Source organism: Elephantulus edwardii, unplaced genomic scaffold (assembly GCF_000299155.1).
Source record: "Elephantulus edwardii isolate Elephantulus edwardi_28Jun2011 unplaced genomic scaffold, EleEdw1.0 scaffold00155, whole genome shotgun sequence".
NCBI lineage: Eukaryota > Metazoa > Chordata > Mammalia > Macroscelidea > Macroscelididae > Elephantulus > Elephantulus edwardii.
Window position 1 is genome coordinate 7,407,781 of NW_006399905.1, and position 16,051 is coordinate 7,423,831.

The 16,051-nt window shown below is 43.2% G+C and overlaps 1 protein-coding gene and 1 pseudogene across 1 annotated transcript in view; one reads left to right on the top strand and one right to left on the bottom strand.

Annotated features, from left to right (window-relative positions):
* Positions 1-16,051, bottom strand: part of TTC39C (tetratricopeptide repeat domain 39C) — a 94,009-nt gene that overhangs the window by 30,194 nt on the left and 47,764 nt on the right. Inside the window, exons 6-7 of the mRNA XM_006895045.1 lie at positions 10,705-10,798; positions 5,020-5,127 (exon numbers count right to left, since the gene is read on the bottom strand). Of these exons, the coding sequence (XP_006895107.1) occupies positions 5,020-5,127; positions 10,705-10,798 (202 nt within the window). The remainder of the gene's footprint in view (positions 1-5,019; positions 5,128-10,704; positions 10,799-16,051) is intronic.
* On the top strand, positions 440-1,758 carry LOC102860694 (annotated as a pseudogene).

Sequence of the window (16,051 nt, forward strand, 5' to 3'; positions counted from 1 at the left end):
ACACAACTTGGTGAGCACGTCCAGGGCAGCATCTGTTAGCTGAAATATGTCAATTGGTATACCATCTATTCCTGGGGCCTTATTTTTTGCTATTTCTTGCTCATATGTTGTTTCATGAAATTCTTATGTTTCTCCTAATTCCTTTCAATACAATGACTCATTATATTTATTCTTTCCATCTTTTGATACTTCCTAGATCATTTAATACTCTGCCTAAAGCATCCTTGATTATAGCAACTTGAGGTTTGAATTTGTTCTTCAGTTCCTTGAGCTTAAGAAATGCTGAGCAGCTCAGTGGACACCCTGGTGCAGACTCCCTACCACCGGTCAAGAGCTGCTGGATCCTCTGAAGTTGGGCCTTGAATCCCAAGTTCAAAATTCTTACTCAAGCCTGAACCGTGGGAAGAAAGCTCGGTAGCCTTGCTCCTTGACAGACATGATGCTTACCAAAGTGGCCCAATCACAGACCATGTCTCTGCTTCGGAGGGGGCTTCATTCTTCAGCGCCTTCTGCTGTTTCTGTTGCCACCAAAAAAACAGTCCAAGGCCCTCCATCCTCTGACTACATTTTTGAACGGGAATCTAGGTATGGGGCACACAACTACCACCCTCTGCCTGTAGCCCTGGAGAAAGGAAAAGGGATTTACGTCTGGGATGTGGAAGGAAGGAAGTACTTTAATCCTGAGCGCTTACAGTGCTGTCAACCAGAGTCACTGCCACCCGAATATCGTAGATGCCATGAAGCAGCAGGCAGAGAAGCTGACCTTAACCTCCAGGGCTTTCTACAATAATGTGCTTGGAGAATATGAAGAGTACATCACTAAGCTTTTCAATTACCACAAAGTGCTGCCCACGAACACAGGCATGGAGGCCAGAGAGACAGCCTGCAAACTCGCCCGGAAATGGGCTTACACAGTCAAGGGCATGCCCAAGTACAAAGCGAAGATCATTTTTGCAGCTGGAAACTTCTGGGGTAGAACAATGTCTGCCATCTCCAGTTCTACAGACCCAACCAGCTATGATGGATTCAGACCCTTCATGCCGGGTTTTGAAATCATTCCCTACAATGACCTGCCTGCCCTCGAGCGCGCTCTCCAGGACCCCAATGTGGCCGCATTCATGGTGGAGCCCATCCAGGGTGAAGCCGGCGTCATCATCATGGACCTGGGCTACCTCCAGGGCGTGCGGGAAATCTGCACCCAGCATCAGGTTCTCTTCATCGCTGATGAAGTCCAGACGGGCTTGGCCAGAACTGGCCGGTGGCTGGCTGTCGATTATGAAGATGTGAGGCTGGATGTGATTCTGCTTGGCAAGGCCCTCTCCGGGGGCTTGTACCCTGTCTCCGCCGTGCTGTGTGACGATGAGGTCATGCTCCCCATCAAACCCGGGGAGCACGGCTCCACCTACGGCAGGAACCCCCTTGGCTGCCGCGTGGCCATCGCAGCCCTTGAGGTCTTGGAGGAGGAGAATCTGACTGAAAACGCGTGCAGAATGGGTGTCCTCTTGAGACGTGAACTCATGAAACTGCCTTCTGATGTGGTTACTGCTGTCCGAGGAAAAGGGTTACTGAATGCCATCGTCATTAAAGAAACCAAAGATTACGATGCTTGGAAGGTGTGTCTCCAGCTTCGAGACAATGGACTTCTGGCCAAGCCGACCCACAGTGCTTATCATCCGGCTGGCGCCTCCACTGGTGATCAAGGAGGACGAGATCCTGGAGGCTGTGGAGATCATCCACAAGACCATCCTGTCTTTCTGAGAGTGGTCACGGGCATTGGGCTGGAGACGGACAGGAGGTTCTGGGGGATGCAGTTAAGACTGCTCTAATGCAGACACCTTCCACTCCCAGTGTCCCCCAGGACCGGCTTGGTTCTTACTTAGTAGAAGTACAATCCTGCAGTGTGCTGTGTAATGTAACCTAGAGTAGTGGCGTCTGCATGGAAGCGTTTGCTCCTGTGTGTGTGTATGTGTGTGTGTGAGTGTGCATTCTAAAGTGAAATCTCCTCAGCCTTTCAATCAGGTCCTGTGAGTGTAATTTATATACTTTAGAAACTCTTTGCTTGTAGAGGAAGTCTTTTATATTTGAAAATGTTACTCCTGAGAGAATAGATTCGCTCACCTTTGTGGAATTGAACCATGAGTGTTTGGGTAGGTTTAATGCCTGAGGTATAGCAGATACCAGGTTAAGTAAGTGTAACTTCTTACCGGTCAACAAGGATATATTCTATGGACGTCATGATTTTGAGTGAGGGGGGAAAAGATGTCATTCCCATATTATGTTTTGAGTGTTTGGAAAAAACCTTTTTAACAAATTATAATCAAAGTTTCTTTAAATTTAAAAGAAATAAAAGAATAAAGCTTTTATGTTATTACTGTGTTCTCTCCAATGACCTAACTGATTAAACTCCTTGGGAATGCTAAAAAAAAAAAAGAAATGCTGAGCGAGTTCGACCCTTTTGGTTTTCTGACTCCAACTCCTTGCACATTTCATTGTAATATTTTACTTTGTCATCCCTCGCTGCCTTTTGAAATCTTCTGTTCAGCTCTTTAATATCTTGAAATCTTCCTTGTGCTTTGACTTCTCTGTGCTCCAGTGCACTCTTCAGAGTTTTTTCTGACATCCATTTTGGTCTTTTCTTCCTCTTCTGTCTTTGTAGTGAACGTTTGCACTTTTCTTGGATGATATCCTTGATATCCTCCCACAACTCATCTGGTCTTCGCTCATCTGTGTTCAAGGCCTCAAACCTGTTCTTGAGATGGTTCTGAAATTCAGGTGGGATAGACTCAATGTTATATTTTGGTTCCTGTGGATCTGGTTTAATTTTCTTCAGCTTGAACTTGCATATGAGAAGTTGGTGGTCTGCTTGCTGAAACTGAGGAGGACCTGAAGCGCTTGCTGCTGAGGGTCAGGGACTGCAGCTTTCAGTCCCTGGATTGAATATGGATTGAGGCTCAATGTCAAGAAGACAAAGATTCTCACCACTGGACCAGTTGGCAGCATCAGGATGGATGGTGAAAAGATTGAGATTGTTCACAGATTTAGTCTGCTTGGCTCCACAATCAACACTGTTGGCACCGGCAGCCAGGAAATTAAAGGACGTATTGCGATGGGAAAGTCAGCTGTTAGGGACCTCTCTAAAGTACTGAAGAGCAACGGTGTGTCTCTGGAGACTAAGGTGCTTCTGGTACAGGCCATGGTCTTTGCAATCACTTGTTATGTGTCAGAGAGCTGGACAATGACTAGGGAGGATCGAAGGAGAATTAATGCTTTTGAGCTTTGGTGTTGGAGAAGAGCTGAGGACTGCTAAGAAAACAAACAGATTCATCCTGGAGAGGGTTAAACCGGGCTGCTGCTTGGAGGCAAGGATTCTGAGACTTCGTCTGACATACTCTGGTCATGTTGTAAGGAGGGACAGGTCCTTGGAGGAGGATATGCTTGGGAGGGTGGAGGGCAGGCGCAGGAGGGGAAGGCCCTCTGGGAGGTGGATTGATTCAGTGACTGGGGCAATCGGGATGAGTCTGTCAGAGACAATGAGATTGGCACAGTACAGAGCAGAGTTTAGAGTTGTTGTACATAGGGTCGCTATGAGTCGCAAGGGACTCGATGGCACCTAACAACAACAACATGCTAAGGACACTTAGAAAAAGGTATCAAGGATTTTACAATGGGTGCATATATTTGTTGAAAGGAAACTATATACAATACTACCTAGTAAATTTCACCAGAAGAGACTGCCCATACTTCTCCTGTGGAACACCCTGTGGATTCAAACCACTTGCTTTTGAGATTTCAATTGTTTGCATATGCTTTTTATTTCACAGTAAAGGCTACAGATAGCAATCTTCTCCACTAGGTGGCAGCAAAACAACTGAATTTACAAACTGCAGTTCTAATGCTACCACCACGTGTTCTGTAAAATCACATTGCAAATATACCAAGACGTGTTCTGTCAAATCACACTGCAAATATACCACCACGTGTTCTGTAAAATCACACTGCAAATATACCACCACGTGTTCTGTAAAATCACACTGCAAATATACCACCACGTGTTCTGTAAAATCATACTGCAAATATACCAGCAGCAGAAGAGGAAGGGGTGGTTATCTACTCTGACTCATCATCTATTGAACTCTTTGCTTTCCACAGTTGTCCTCACACGTAGGGCTGCTCGGCTCTATGGCAACTGGTTACCAGTGTCAACAAGGTGGGAGCCCCTACTCCAAACCTCTGCGCCCGTGCAGCCAGGAAACAAATAAGGCACATAAGTATAACATCACCACAATTTTAAAACATGCTACACTCTTAAAATGTTTTTAAATTCTTATAACTATCATATGAGAAGTAAAGAAAGTGGGTAAGAACAGATAGAAGCTGACTGAAGTGGGGAGATCCAGGGGAAATCTTGGTAATAAAGCATTCTCTTCACAATGAACACATGTCTAAACCAAGCCCAGAGGAGGAAGGTGAGTGATGGTGCAGGGTGCCCTGGGGCGAGTTTCTGGGAGTTGGATAGTGTTTGCTGCATTCAGCTGCTACAGACCTTCTAGGATAAACATCCCTATCCCTTGGGCTTGGTGTTAATTGTGTTTGGAAAGAACATTCTTCTAAGTGGTACAGCACTGGTCTGTCAGTTTGTTACTTGCTATACTGGCATAGCTTGGGTTTGCTGTGATATGAACGCCATATCACTGGTGTGTCAAAGACCATTAATTATTACCCATCGTGAACATGTTTGCTGGAGCTCCCAGATTAAGACAGGCTTGGAAGCAGGAGTGAGAGCCACTTCCTAAACAACATGCCTCGAAACTCTATGAATATTAGAGTTCAGATCTTTTGTACATAGGGTTGCTGTGAGTTGTACTCAACTTGACAGCACTTAACAACAACAATAACAACAGGCTGGAGAAAGTGTGTAAGAACATCACACCTTTGCCATCCTTTTGTTATTATTCTTCAAGGGCAAGCGAGCCAGCTCACAGTACAGGGAGGTGGCTGTGCAGACCACCAGCCACTCACCTGCGGTCAAATAGGCGTAATAGCACTGAGACCACCGGGATTCGTTCTTAAGTCTCTCGAAGGAATCGAATGCATCCTTGAAGTTCAGCTCGATCATGCTGCACCACCCTAGGAGAGACAAGCAGTCAGGTATTACCATAAAGCCTGGAGCTTCCAATACTTCAAGTTGCACCACTATCATATACTGGGGGTTCTATATTAACTACTAGAACACATTAAAGCAGTATTTTTTCACCTTAAGAAACTGCAATATTTTGTTTTTCTCCAGACTTCATACTTGTAATGCGAACTTAGAAGTAGACAGGTACTTCTTATTTCACAACTGACCGAGAAGTATAGAAAAGGGTTCTAAAGGTTTCTAGGGTAACCCCCAGTTGCTCCATGGCAATGCGCTGCTAGTCTCATCCAATGGCCATGCCTCTCTTCAAATTCTAGTTGATCAGCAGCTCCATGAGAGAAAGGCAGGCAATCTCCTTTTGTGCGATTTACAGCCTCAAAAACCCACCACAGGGCCAGCTATGAGTTAGTTCTTTCTCGATGGCAATGAGTTGAGTTAAACTCAGGAAACAATCCAATTTGCTCCTTACAACTGAGACATTGGCATCAGCCTATGCAGCGTTTCTCTGGAGGAGGCACATGCACATAAAAATAATGGAAGCAACGGCATGAGGTTGCAGACATAGCGGCCAGCTTGAAACATCTAATCAAATATTCTTCTTCTTAATATCTTTATGACGAGCAAAAGGCCAGATAGTTAGAAATGGATACTTTCCCCCCGCCCTGCCCAATAAATGTGGGGGAGCTGAGGCAGGAGCCCACCTTCCCCTGAAATAAAATTTGGTTTCTTACAGTTGTAAAGAAAAGTGATGGGAGGGGCCTTTTAAGCCTCCTGTTAACCACTGCGTCAGTGTAGAACTGCCCTGGGGGGGTGGGGGGGTGGGGGAGGCGGGGTTATCCAGGGCTAAAAATCTAAGGAAGCAGACAGCCACCTCAGCCCACCATGGAGTGGGGTGGTTGGTCGCATCAAACTCTTCATCATTCAGTTAGAACCCAAGCGCTTACCCACCACCCTATCAGGGCTCCTGGTGACAACAGCTGTTGCTCTCAGGGGCCACCAACTTTATTCCAATTCAGTGACCCCACGCAGGAGGAGACACTACGCAATCCTGCACCATCTTCACAATTGCTACCCTGCTCGAGCTTGTTTGCTGCATAGACTTCCTCTTTTAGGTTGACCCCCGCCCAAGCATGATGTTGCACTGTGCCCTCCTGGTAATGTTCACATTGTCTGATATGAGCTCTCACCATCTTTACCTTTAAGGGGGGCAGGCTGGCTGGACTCCATGTAAGCCAGCAGTTGTTGTTGTTGTTAGGTGTCACTGAGTCCAGTAAGATGGACAGCAACCCTATAGACAATGGGTGTGAAACCCGTCCTATCCTGCACCATCCTTATCATCGCTGACACCATGAATGAAGCCCCAAAGTACTTGGCCATTAACTGAAAGGTTACAGCTCAAACCCACAGGTCGCTCCGTGGAGGAAAGGGACAATCTTTGTCTCCAGAAAGATTATAATGCAGGGAACGCTAGGTGCCGTTTTCCTTCTGGCCTCTGGGATTTTTCTGAATCACAATTGATTTGCTGGCAATTGGTAGCCCTTACCAGACCGTTCCAAAGGTGGAGGCTGGTATCCAAGACATCAAGGAGTTTTGTGCTCAAAGCCACTGAACTAAGAGGGAGAAAAGGCAGAAAGGAAGGCCAAGGTTCTTTTCTTTAGACATTATTTCCTCCATGAAAGAAAATTCTGGTATCAGGTGTGTCTGGTATCACATGTGTGATCTTGGATGTGACATTTAAACTTAGAGAGTGTGAAGAGATTCTACTTTCAGAAAATTCTGTGTCAAATTTGATGAGATATGATATAAAACCAGCATATTTTGGAGGAAAAGTTTGGAATGTTTTGTTTTGTAAACATTATTGCACCATAGAGTGAGAACTGACCCACAAATGATCCTCTAGTTCAGAGGCAGTTAATTGCACAAAAGGAGACTGCCTATCCTCCTGTGGAGCAGCTGGTGGCCTCAGACCACAAGCCTTTGGGATTGCAGCACAGCTTCTGATACTTGGCCACCAGTGCTCAAGGGTAAAAGTCTGGACTATTTTGTTTTGCACAGTATACATTAGATCCAATAGTAGACATAAGATTTAACAAAATGCAAAATAGAGGTGAAAGGTAGCACAAAACTGTAATAGGAAGTCAAAACAGATTTTACCACTTACCCAACTATCCTTCCTACTACCTGAGTGGTGGGTTAGATGCTTTCTAAGCTTCCTTCAGCTCTAACATTCTATAATATAAATACATTTTCTGTCTAATTATCTGCCATCCCCTGGTCCTAAGTCATCATGGAGGTTTGGAACATAATTCAGGAACACAACCTTATCCACAGCAAGTGAAACAAGTGGCAAACATATGAGGGTCCCAACCTACAGAAACACCTAGTGGGAGAGGGGACCCTTGGTGATATAGTCCAGGGGAGCTGTGTTGCTGACGCCAAAGTGGCAGCTCTCTGGCAGTTCAAATCCAACACCTCCTCCGCAGGAGAAAGATGGGCAAGCTCCTCCACGGCCATTTACAGCTGCAGAAAACTCAGAAGAGGGTGAGCTATGAGTCAGTTCCTATTCCAGGGCTATGAGCTGGAGTTCTGAGTTGCAAAGACTTGAGCTGCAAATTGCCTCCCTGTGCACTCTCTGTCTCTTCGCCACTGTTGCTCTGCAGACAGCTTCCCGGATCCCAAATTTCCTTCAGATTCTCAGCAGGATCCTCACTTTTCCTTGCTCTACTCTTTACTAATTTCTCTTCTATATGGCTGTGAGGAGACCATCAAATGAAGAACTCCATGTCCCTATCTGGCCATGCTGCATTTGTCAGTTTCCCTGAACAAGTCTCCCTCTACTTCTCAAGGATTCTGTTTTATCATCCTGTGTATAGGTAAGGGATCCACCACCTGGTGCTGAGCAACAGAACTGCCTGCCAGTTATTAGAGGGGAATGTTTAGAGAAACAATGGCAATGATTGTTTTACTCTCCCATTTCTCAACAGTAAAGCAGGGCACCAATCCCTGTTCTACACGAAGATTGAGTTTTATTTGGGCAAATTCTTTATACAGCTTTATAGTGTTAACTAAAATTATTATTTTTATTTTTGTTATATAATACAAGTTGCTGGGTTGCTGTGATGCTAAACACTGTGACACATGTGTCAAATGTGATAATGGTTACCCATGGTGGACAGTGTTTGGTGGAGCTCCCCAATTAAAACAAGCTTGGAAGTAGGAGTGGCATCCACTTCTGATGTAGCTTGCCTCTGGAAACTATGAATGTGGAGAAACGATGAAAGTTATACAAGTGTTCAGGTCTTTGGTTCATAGGGTCGCTATGAGTCATCTACGACTTGACAGCACTTAACAACAACATGCTATACACAGCAAGTTTATAGTATTAGGTTTAATGGAAACAAACAAACATATGAACTTCTTCTTAAAAGTTTTGTTTGACCCTAAAGAAACCACAACTGCCACCCAAGCAGATATATGCACACCCATGTTTATTGCTGCTTTGTTCACAACATCAAAGAGTTGGAAATAACCCAAGTGTCCATCAACAAACAAATGGACAGGGCAGGGAAGCTGTGGTATACTCACACAATGGAATATTATGCAGCACTGAAAAACAAAGAACTCATGAAGTATACAAAATGGGTGACCATAGAGGACATTATGCTGAGTGAAGTATCTCAGTTACAAAAAGACAAATACTGCACAATGCCACTGTTATAAAATAGGACTTATATGAGGGTTGGGGGAAAAATTAAGAAAGAGAAAATAAATAATGTACACGGCATTGAAACAGATGAGGAAGAGAACTGTATAAAAGGAATATATGATTAGGTATTATTGGCATGACAAGAGTCCAGAATTAAGAGCTGGGTAGTAAAGTGGTCTAGGGGAGGACACTGTATGACAATGAAAGAACTTTTTTCCAAAGAAAAACATGAACTGGGAGGCAGGGAGGAAGGTTAGGGAAGAAAATGTGCAACAATGAAGGAGTGGAAATCCAAGTTCTTTATAAACTTTCATTAAAATCTTAATAAAAAAGGAAAAAGTGAAGCAGCAGCATCAAGAAAAAATTGGAAAAAAAGAAAAAAATTGGAAAGAATATCTAATTTTAAAAATTGTTCAAGTTTTTAAAAGTTGGCTGATGAGAGGTATACTATGGAAAAAAATATATATTCCCTCTGCCCTCCCCCCATAAGTAGCCTAGTTTTTTGTGTATGTGAAGAGAAGAAAATTTCTGAGTCCCAATTCTGACTGTCACTTGAGTGCATTTTTATGTCTTTGTGCCCCATGCACTCCCTCTATAAATTACCATTTACCTCTATCCTTCACAGCTAAATGAGATGACGTGCATTTAAAGAATATGTGGTAAATTTACAAAAGCATATTTATCTTCAACTCTAAAATGTGTTTATTTCTCAGAGTTTGAAAACTCAATAAAGATGAAGATAGCTATGAAATACTAGCTTGTTTTATGCTGAAAGTATCCCATAGCCTTTTTTGTGAGATGACAGCTCGATTATCTTTTCAGTGAGTATATGAATATTTTAGAGATGCATGAGTATTTGGGTCAATGTATATAAAAATCTGGAGAGCAAATCTATATTTAAAAAATAATACCTTGAAACATAATGTCAATGGAGGAAAAGTGTGAAACACACACAAAAAGACTGAAAGGGGTAAAAAAACCCACAATGTATGGGAATGAGCCAATGAAACACAATGTGAATAGAGGAACATGTGAGACACATTGTATATATATGAAATACAATGTGTATGGATTCTGTATGCAAACCAATATAAAAGAAAAATAATTTTAAAAACTAAAGTTTTGTTTGTTTAATGGAGTAACTATTACCTACACAGATTACAGAATTACTAATACAATGAGGTAAGAGAATAATAGAGAAGTCAGCAAAAATCTTAGAGCAACAATTGCTTAGAAGGAGGGAAATCTTAGATAGGTAAACACTTCACAGTCTGCTTATAAATGCATCTTCAGCTGGAGAGAAGCAGCTAACATCTTTGGAGGGCCTTCAGTGTTCCTGGCACGTACCAGATAATGTGTAAACTATTATTTCATCCAAACCTTACAACCAGCACAAGGGGAGGCAGCTTAACACTAATGGCAAAGAGTGACCTGGGAAACTTAAGAAACTTGCCCAGGTCCCAGGGTTATTGGTGGGAGAGCTGGCACTGCGATGTACCTGCCTAATGTTCTCTGATGCCACTAATTATTTGTATTCTCAAGTCAAAACTGATAAGCAAGTAATTTTGATTTCTGGCATGCAGTCCAATATGTTACTTATAAATGGTCATTATCAACTCATTTAACATTACCAATCATCCAAAATCAAGATATCATAAAGCACAAACTATTTTAAAGTAATAACAAGAATAATCAGAGTAAAAACTACTCTTACTTACACCGGGATAACACAGTCCTTGTTGTATAGGACAGTAAGCATTTTACACAGACACAAACTGAAAGGTACGAATAACGAAAAATTGCACAAGCCAAGCATTAGAACTATTTTACAGCAAGGAAGTGATGGGCATCTCATATTTACCAATTTCATATAGACACACATGTTGGATTTCTCTCTGATCTATTGCAAGTTCCAAAGCAGTGTGAAAAGATGTCAAGGCACAGTTGATTTGACACTAAGGGTGCAAAAAAAAAAAGAAAAGAAAAAGAAAACAGAGTTACTGGCTAACATTTGTCATGTACTTTATAGCACTCGTAATTCAAAATAATCATTTTTATTACAAGAATCAGGAAAAAAATCACAATTTGTCCTTGTTATTGTTACTAGAAAAACCATTGTTAATAGCGCCTTCCAATATATTTCCTTCTGTTTAGACAGTTTCTACCGGTGGGGATGAGCTCAGCTTCACTTCTTCTTAAGAGTTTGACAATAGACTCTGTTGCATTAAAATTGCTTGCTAATCTGGCTCCTTGTTACTGCTCAAGGGCAGGGACATGCCTCCTTCTCCTTTGCACATCTACCCAGGCACAGAAAGGGTCTCAATCAGCTTTGCAGGAAATAACGTTCATTTAGCCTCGTTCCCATGAATCTGTTTCTAAAGTCAACCACATACTCTCTAGATTTTCAAGTTAAGCTTTGGTACTTTACCCTTGAATCTATTCTTCAATTGCTTCTGGTCATCAAATCTCCGTTCATTCAACTCAGACATTCCCCGAGCATCCAAATTAACAGGCACACTTACTTTACTGTGCTTTTCTGTTTTGTACTCCACAAAAAGTATTGGGGGGGGAGGGGTTGTTTGGGGTTTTTTTAATAACTTAAGGTTGTGGTCAATTTACATTAAGCAAGTTTATCAGTATCACAATTTTCCCAACAGTACACATTCACTTCATGTTTATAGATCACACTTTGGTAATTCTCATCAGTATTTCAAAATTTTTCAGAACACTACTGCACATTTGACCATGATACAGCATGTGTCAAATGCATTAATGATTGGCTACCCAATGTGGACAGAGAGTGGGATGGAGCTCCCCGATTAAAACAAGCTTGGAAGGAGGAGTGGCATCCACTTCCATAATAGCGTGCCTCTGGAAACCCTATGAACCTGGAGAGAGGATGAAAGGCACCCAAGCGTTGAGGACTCTCCTTCATAGGGTCGCTATGAGTCTCCTGTGACTCGATGGCACTTAACAACAACAACACTGCACATTTAGTAGATGACAGACATAACTTTTATACGCACTGAAAAAAACAATCTGTGACTCACTTTCTTGTGAAATATGCTTTATTGCAGTAGCCTGGAACCGGAATTCACTGGTTGTACATTTCCAACATTTGTTTTCAACTAATGAGGTCTAGAACCTAAAAAGCCTCTGAAATGTCTATTTCACGTATTCTCAATTAATTACATTTTGTTTTTTCTTTCACTGAAGATTCTTTTCACAGTTTGCCAGAGAAATCACCATGAAAATAGTTAGATTAAAACCTCGTGAAGAAACTCACCCAAGAGCCACTTGTTTGTGCCCTGCAGTGGCTTGTAAGGTGCTGGGATGCCGGAAGCTGTGATACCAGAATTTCAACTGCTACAGAGTCTCCAATGGTGGACAGTTTCCAGTGGAGCTTCCAGACAAAGAGAGACTAGAAAGAGCGGTCTGACAAACTTTCAGAAACTCAGCCAGTGAAAAACTCCATGAACCACACAGAATAGTGTCTGATGCAGTGCTGGGTAATGATCCCTTAGGCTGGAAGGCACTCAAAATACGCAGCTGCCCCAGTGGTGGATAGACCAACAAACCCCAAGACTGGACAGGACCGTATTTTATTCTACTGTGCACAGGTCTGCTGATTGATGCTAAAGCCGCAGTAATGAACAAGGGATGGACAGATGTTACATATCAGCCATTGGTACTAAATGCAAATTTTAAATATTTCAGTCTGAAGAAAGCTTTCACCATCATGCTGGTGAGGAGCAGTCCTTTCTGCTGTCCATGCAGGGCCTGAACTGCTCTCCTTGCCCCCACACTCCTGCTTACATCCCTCCTCTCTGCCTCTCAACGTCCCCTCTGCTGGTCTCAATGTTCGTCCACAGCCAGCTAGGCGGAGGTGCAGAGGGTCCAGCAAGACCATTCTGAGGACCAGCTCCTCTCCCTCTCAGCTCCCTTAGCCTCACACTGTCTCTGCAGGAAGCTCTGGCACACAAATGTGCTCCTGAGTCAGCGAGGTCACCTGAGAACAACAGCCTGTGACACCAGAACACGGTAAACCAAATGACTCATTAGGCAAGGCCACGCTGGATCAATATCCGTTCAGGCCCCAGAGCAAAGCTCTGTTCTCTGCTGACAAGGAGGTTCCAAGCGTGGCACTCAGTAAGTTAACACCATTCATGAAAGCCGATTAGGGACCCCCAGAAGATATATATCAACATACTACTAACTGCTGTTCTCAAGTAGTTAGTTATAATCTAGGAGGAGGGAACTGCATAGGATTATGAAATAGGCTCACGACTCTGGAGTCATTTACACTGGTTCTAAGTACAGGCTAAGATGTTAAACGGGTAACTAATTAATCAACCAATCTGAGAGAGAAAGAGAGAGAGAATGAATCTGAGAGAGAAAGAGAGAGAGAATGTAAAAAATCTCGACAGTCATTCCAACTCGACAATTCTAATGTTTCCTTCTTTAGATCAGTCATCTTTGTCCAACATCACATATGAAAGCCACAGCATGTTTACACAGATATCAGAGCCCTTAGAGATTCTGTTGTGTATCATCTGCTTGCTTGCTAAAACTGGCCACAGTAACGGCATTCTGGACGGGTCATGCCCCCAAACTGTCACCAGGTGCAGGGTGGGACAGAACGATCCCTCACTGCCCTCCAGTAGCTGAGAACTGATTCTGGAACCACCACGCGCCAAGGAGGGCACCAGGTCTAAGATACAAAGACAAGTCAAAACAAGGATCTGGATCCAAGAGAAGTAAGATTTGGATCATCATTAGTTTTTTTTACTTTTAACCCTTTAATAAAAGCCTAATTTGAGGCATCCATTAGTTTCACTTTTAGAGAAAGCAGCTCAAGGTCCATGAGAATGGAACTTGATCAAGGTCAACAAGCTAGCAAATGGACAGTATTCAAATTCAAATGACTGCTTACAAAGAGTGCTCTCATGAGGAAAGGGTATACGTATGTTACAGGCTAAAGTGTTGTTATTGTCCACTGAGTCAGAATCGACTTATAGCTTATCGTCTAGTGGGCTTTCAGAGGCAGTAAATGGCAAAGGAAGAGGCTGCACACCCTATTCCCTCAGAGCAGTTGGTAGATTTGAACCATGTGCCTTTGGGATTGCAGCACAGAGTCTTACCACAAGAGTTCCCTATATGCTGAACAAAGGGTCTCTAGGCCTTCTTCATGTTAGGTGCTGTTGAGTATGACACTTAGTGACCCTATGAACCACAGATTTGAAACCTTGTTCAATTCTGTGCCATCCTCATACCTCCTGACACCCTTGAGCCCACTGCAGCAATCACTGTGTCAATCTGTCTGGTTGAGGGTCTTCCTCTCCTTTGCCGACCCTCCATCATTCCAAGAAGGACGTCCTGCTCCTAGGAACAGCCTTTCCTAGACACATGCTTGAAGTTATGTGGGCTGAAGCTTTATCATCTTTGCCTCCAAGGAGTGCTCTGGCTGCACTTTCTCTAAGACATATTTGTTTGTCCTTTTGGCAGAAAACCCTATGGCTTCCTTCAGAAGGTCTGAACCACCAGCCTTTAGGTTAGTGTTGTTTGGGGCCATCAAGTCATGTACAACAGTGACCCAATAGAAAATGGATCTGAACCTTGCCTTCCTTTCTCTGACTCTCCAACTCTCCCAGCATGCATTTCTCCAAAGACTGGCTCCCTCTGACAAACATGCGCCCCAAAGTATGTGAGATGAAGTTTCACCATCCTTGCCTCCAACGTGTGGCCTGGTTGCACCTTCTCTAAGACATACTTGTTCTTTCGGCAGGCCATGGGGTATGTGGTACTCTTTCGTTGAACCCACAGCTCAAAGGCAGTGATTCTTCCTAGGTTAGTAGTCAAGTGCAGTCTGTGTCACTTACAACCCCATCTGGCCATGCTGTGTTGTTGTTATATGCCGTCAAGTCACCTGTGACCCACAGCGACCCTGTCTACAACAGCTCTGAACCTTGCTCTAGCCTGAGCCAACATTATTGTCTTCGACACACCTACCCCTATTATCCCAGTCACTGAGTTAATCCATCTCATTGAGGGTCTTCCTCTCTTGAACTAACCCTCCACCCTCCCAAGTATGACATCCCTCTCCAAGGACTGGTTCCTCCTTGCAACATACCCAAAGTATGTCAGATGAAGCTTCAGAATCCTTGCCTCTAAGGAGCAGCCTGGCTTCACCCACTTCAGGGCAAACCTGTTTATTTTCTTAGCAGTCCATGGTATGTTCAATACTCTTCTCCAGCACCACAGCTCAAAGGCATCAATTCTCCTTCTATCATCCCTAGTCATTGGCCAGCTCTCTGATGCATAGCAAGTGATTGCAAAGACCATGGTACGTATCAGGCACACCTTAGTCTCCAGACTGACATCGTTGCACTTCAGTACTTCAGAGAGCAGACTTTTTAACAGCAGACTTTCCAATCCCAATACATCTTTTAATTTCCTGGTTGTTGGTATCAGAGTGTTGACTGTGGAACCAAGCAAACCAAAACTGTGAACAATCTCAATCTCTTCACTATCCATCATGATGCTGCCAGTTGGCCCAGTTGTGAGAATCTTTGTTTTCTTGATATTGAGCCTCAATCCATACTGAAGACTACAGTCCCGTACCTTCCACAGCAAACGCTTCAGGGCCTCCTCAGTTTCAGCAAGCAGGGTTGTGTCATCTTCTTAAAACAGATTGTTGATGAGTCTTCCTCTATCCCGATGCCACATTTCTCCTCATAGAGCCCAGCCTCCTGGATAATCTGTTCTGCATATAGAATGAAAAAGTATGGGGATAGGACACAGTCCTGGAGTACACCCTTCCCAATTTTGAGCCATGAAGTATTTCCTTGCTCAATTCCGATGACTGCCTCCTGTTCCAAGTATAGTTTTTGCATAAGCACAATCAAGTGTTCTGGGATTCCTATTCTTAGTTCACTTTAAAGCGATAACACATTTCAATTGAGGACTTAATTTAAAATTACCATTTAATTGAAATTTTCCCCCCTTAATAGCCACACACGAGTTGCTATAATCAAGGATGTTTTTGGCAGAATATTAAATGATCCAGGAAGTATTAAAAGAAGGTGGAAAGAATATACCGAGTCATTTTATCAATAGGAATTGGCAGACACAGAAGAATTTCATGAAACAACATATGAGCAAGAGCCTATGGTGATGAAAGAAGAAGTTCAGGATGTTTTGAAGGAAAT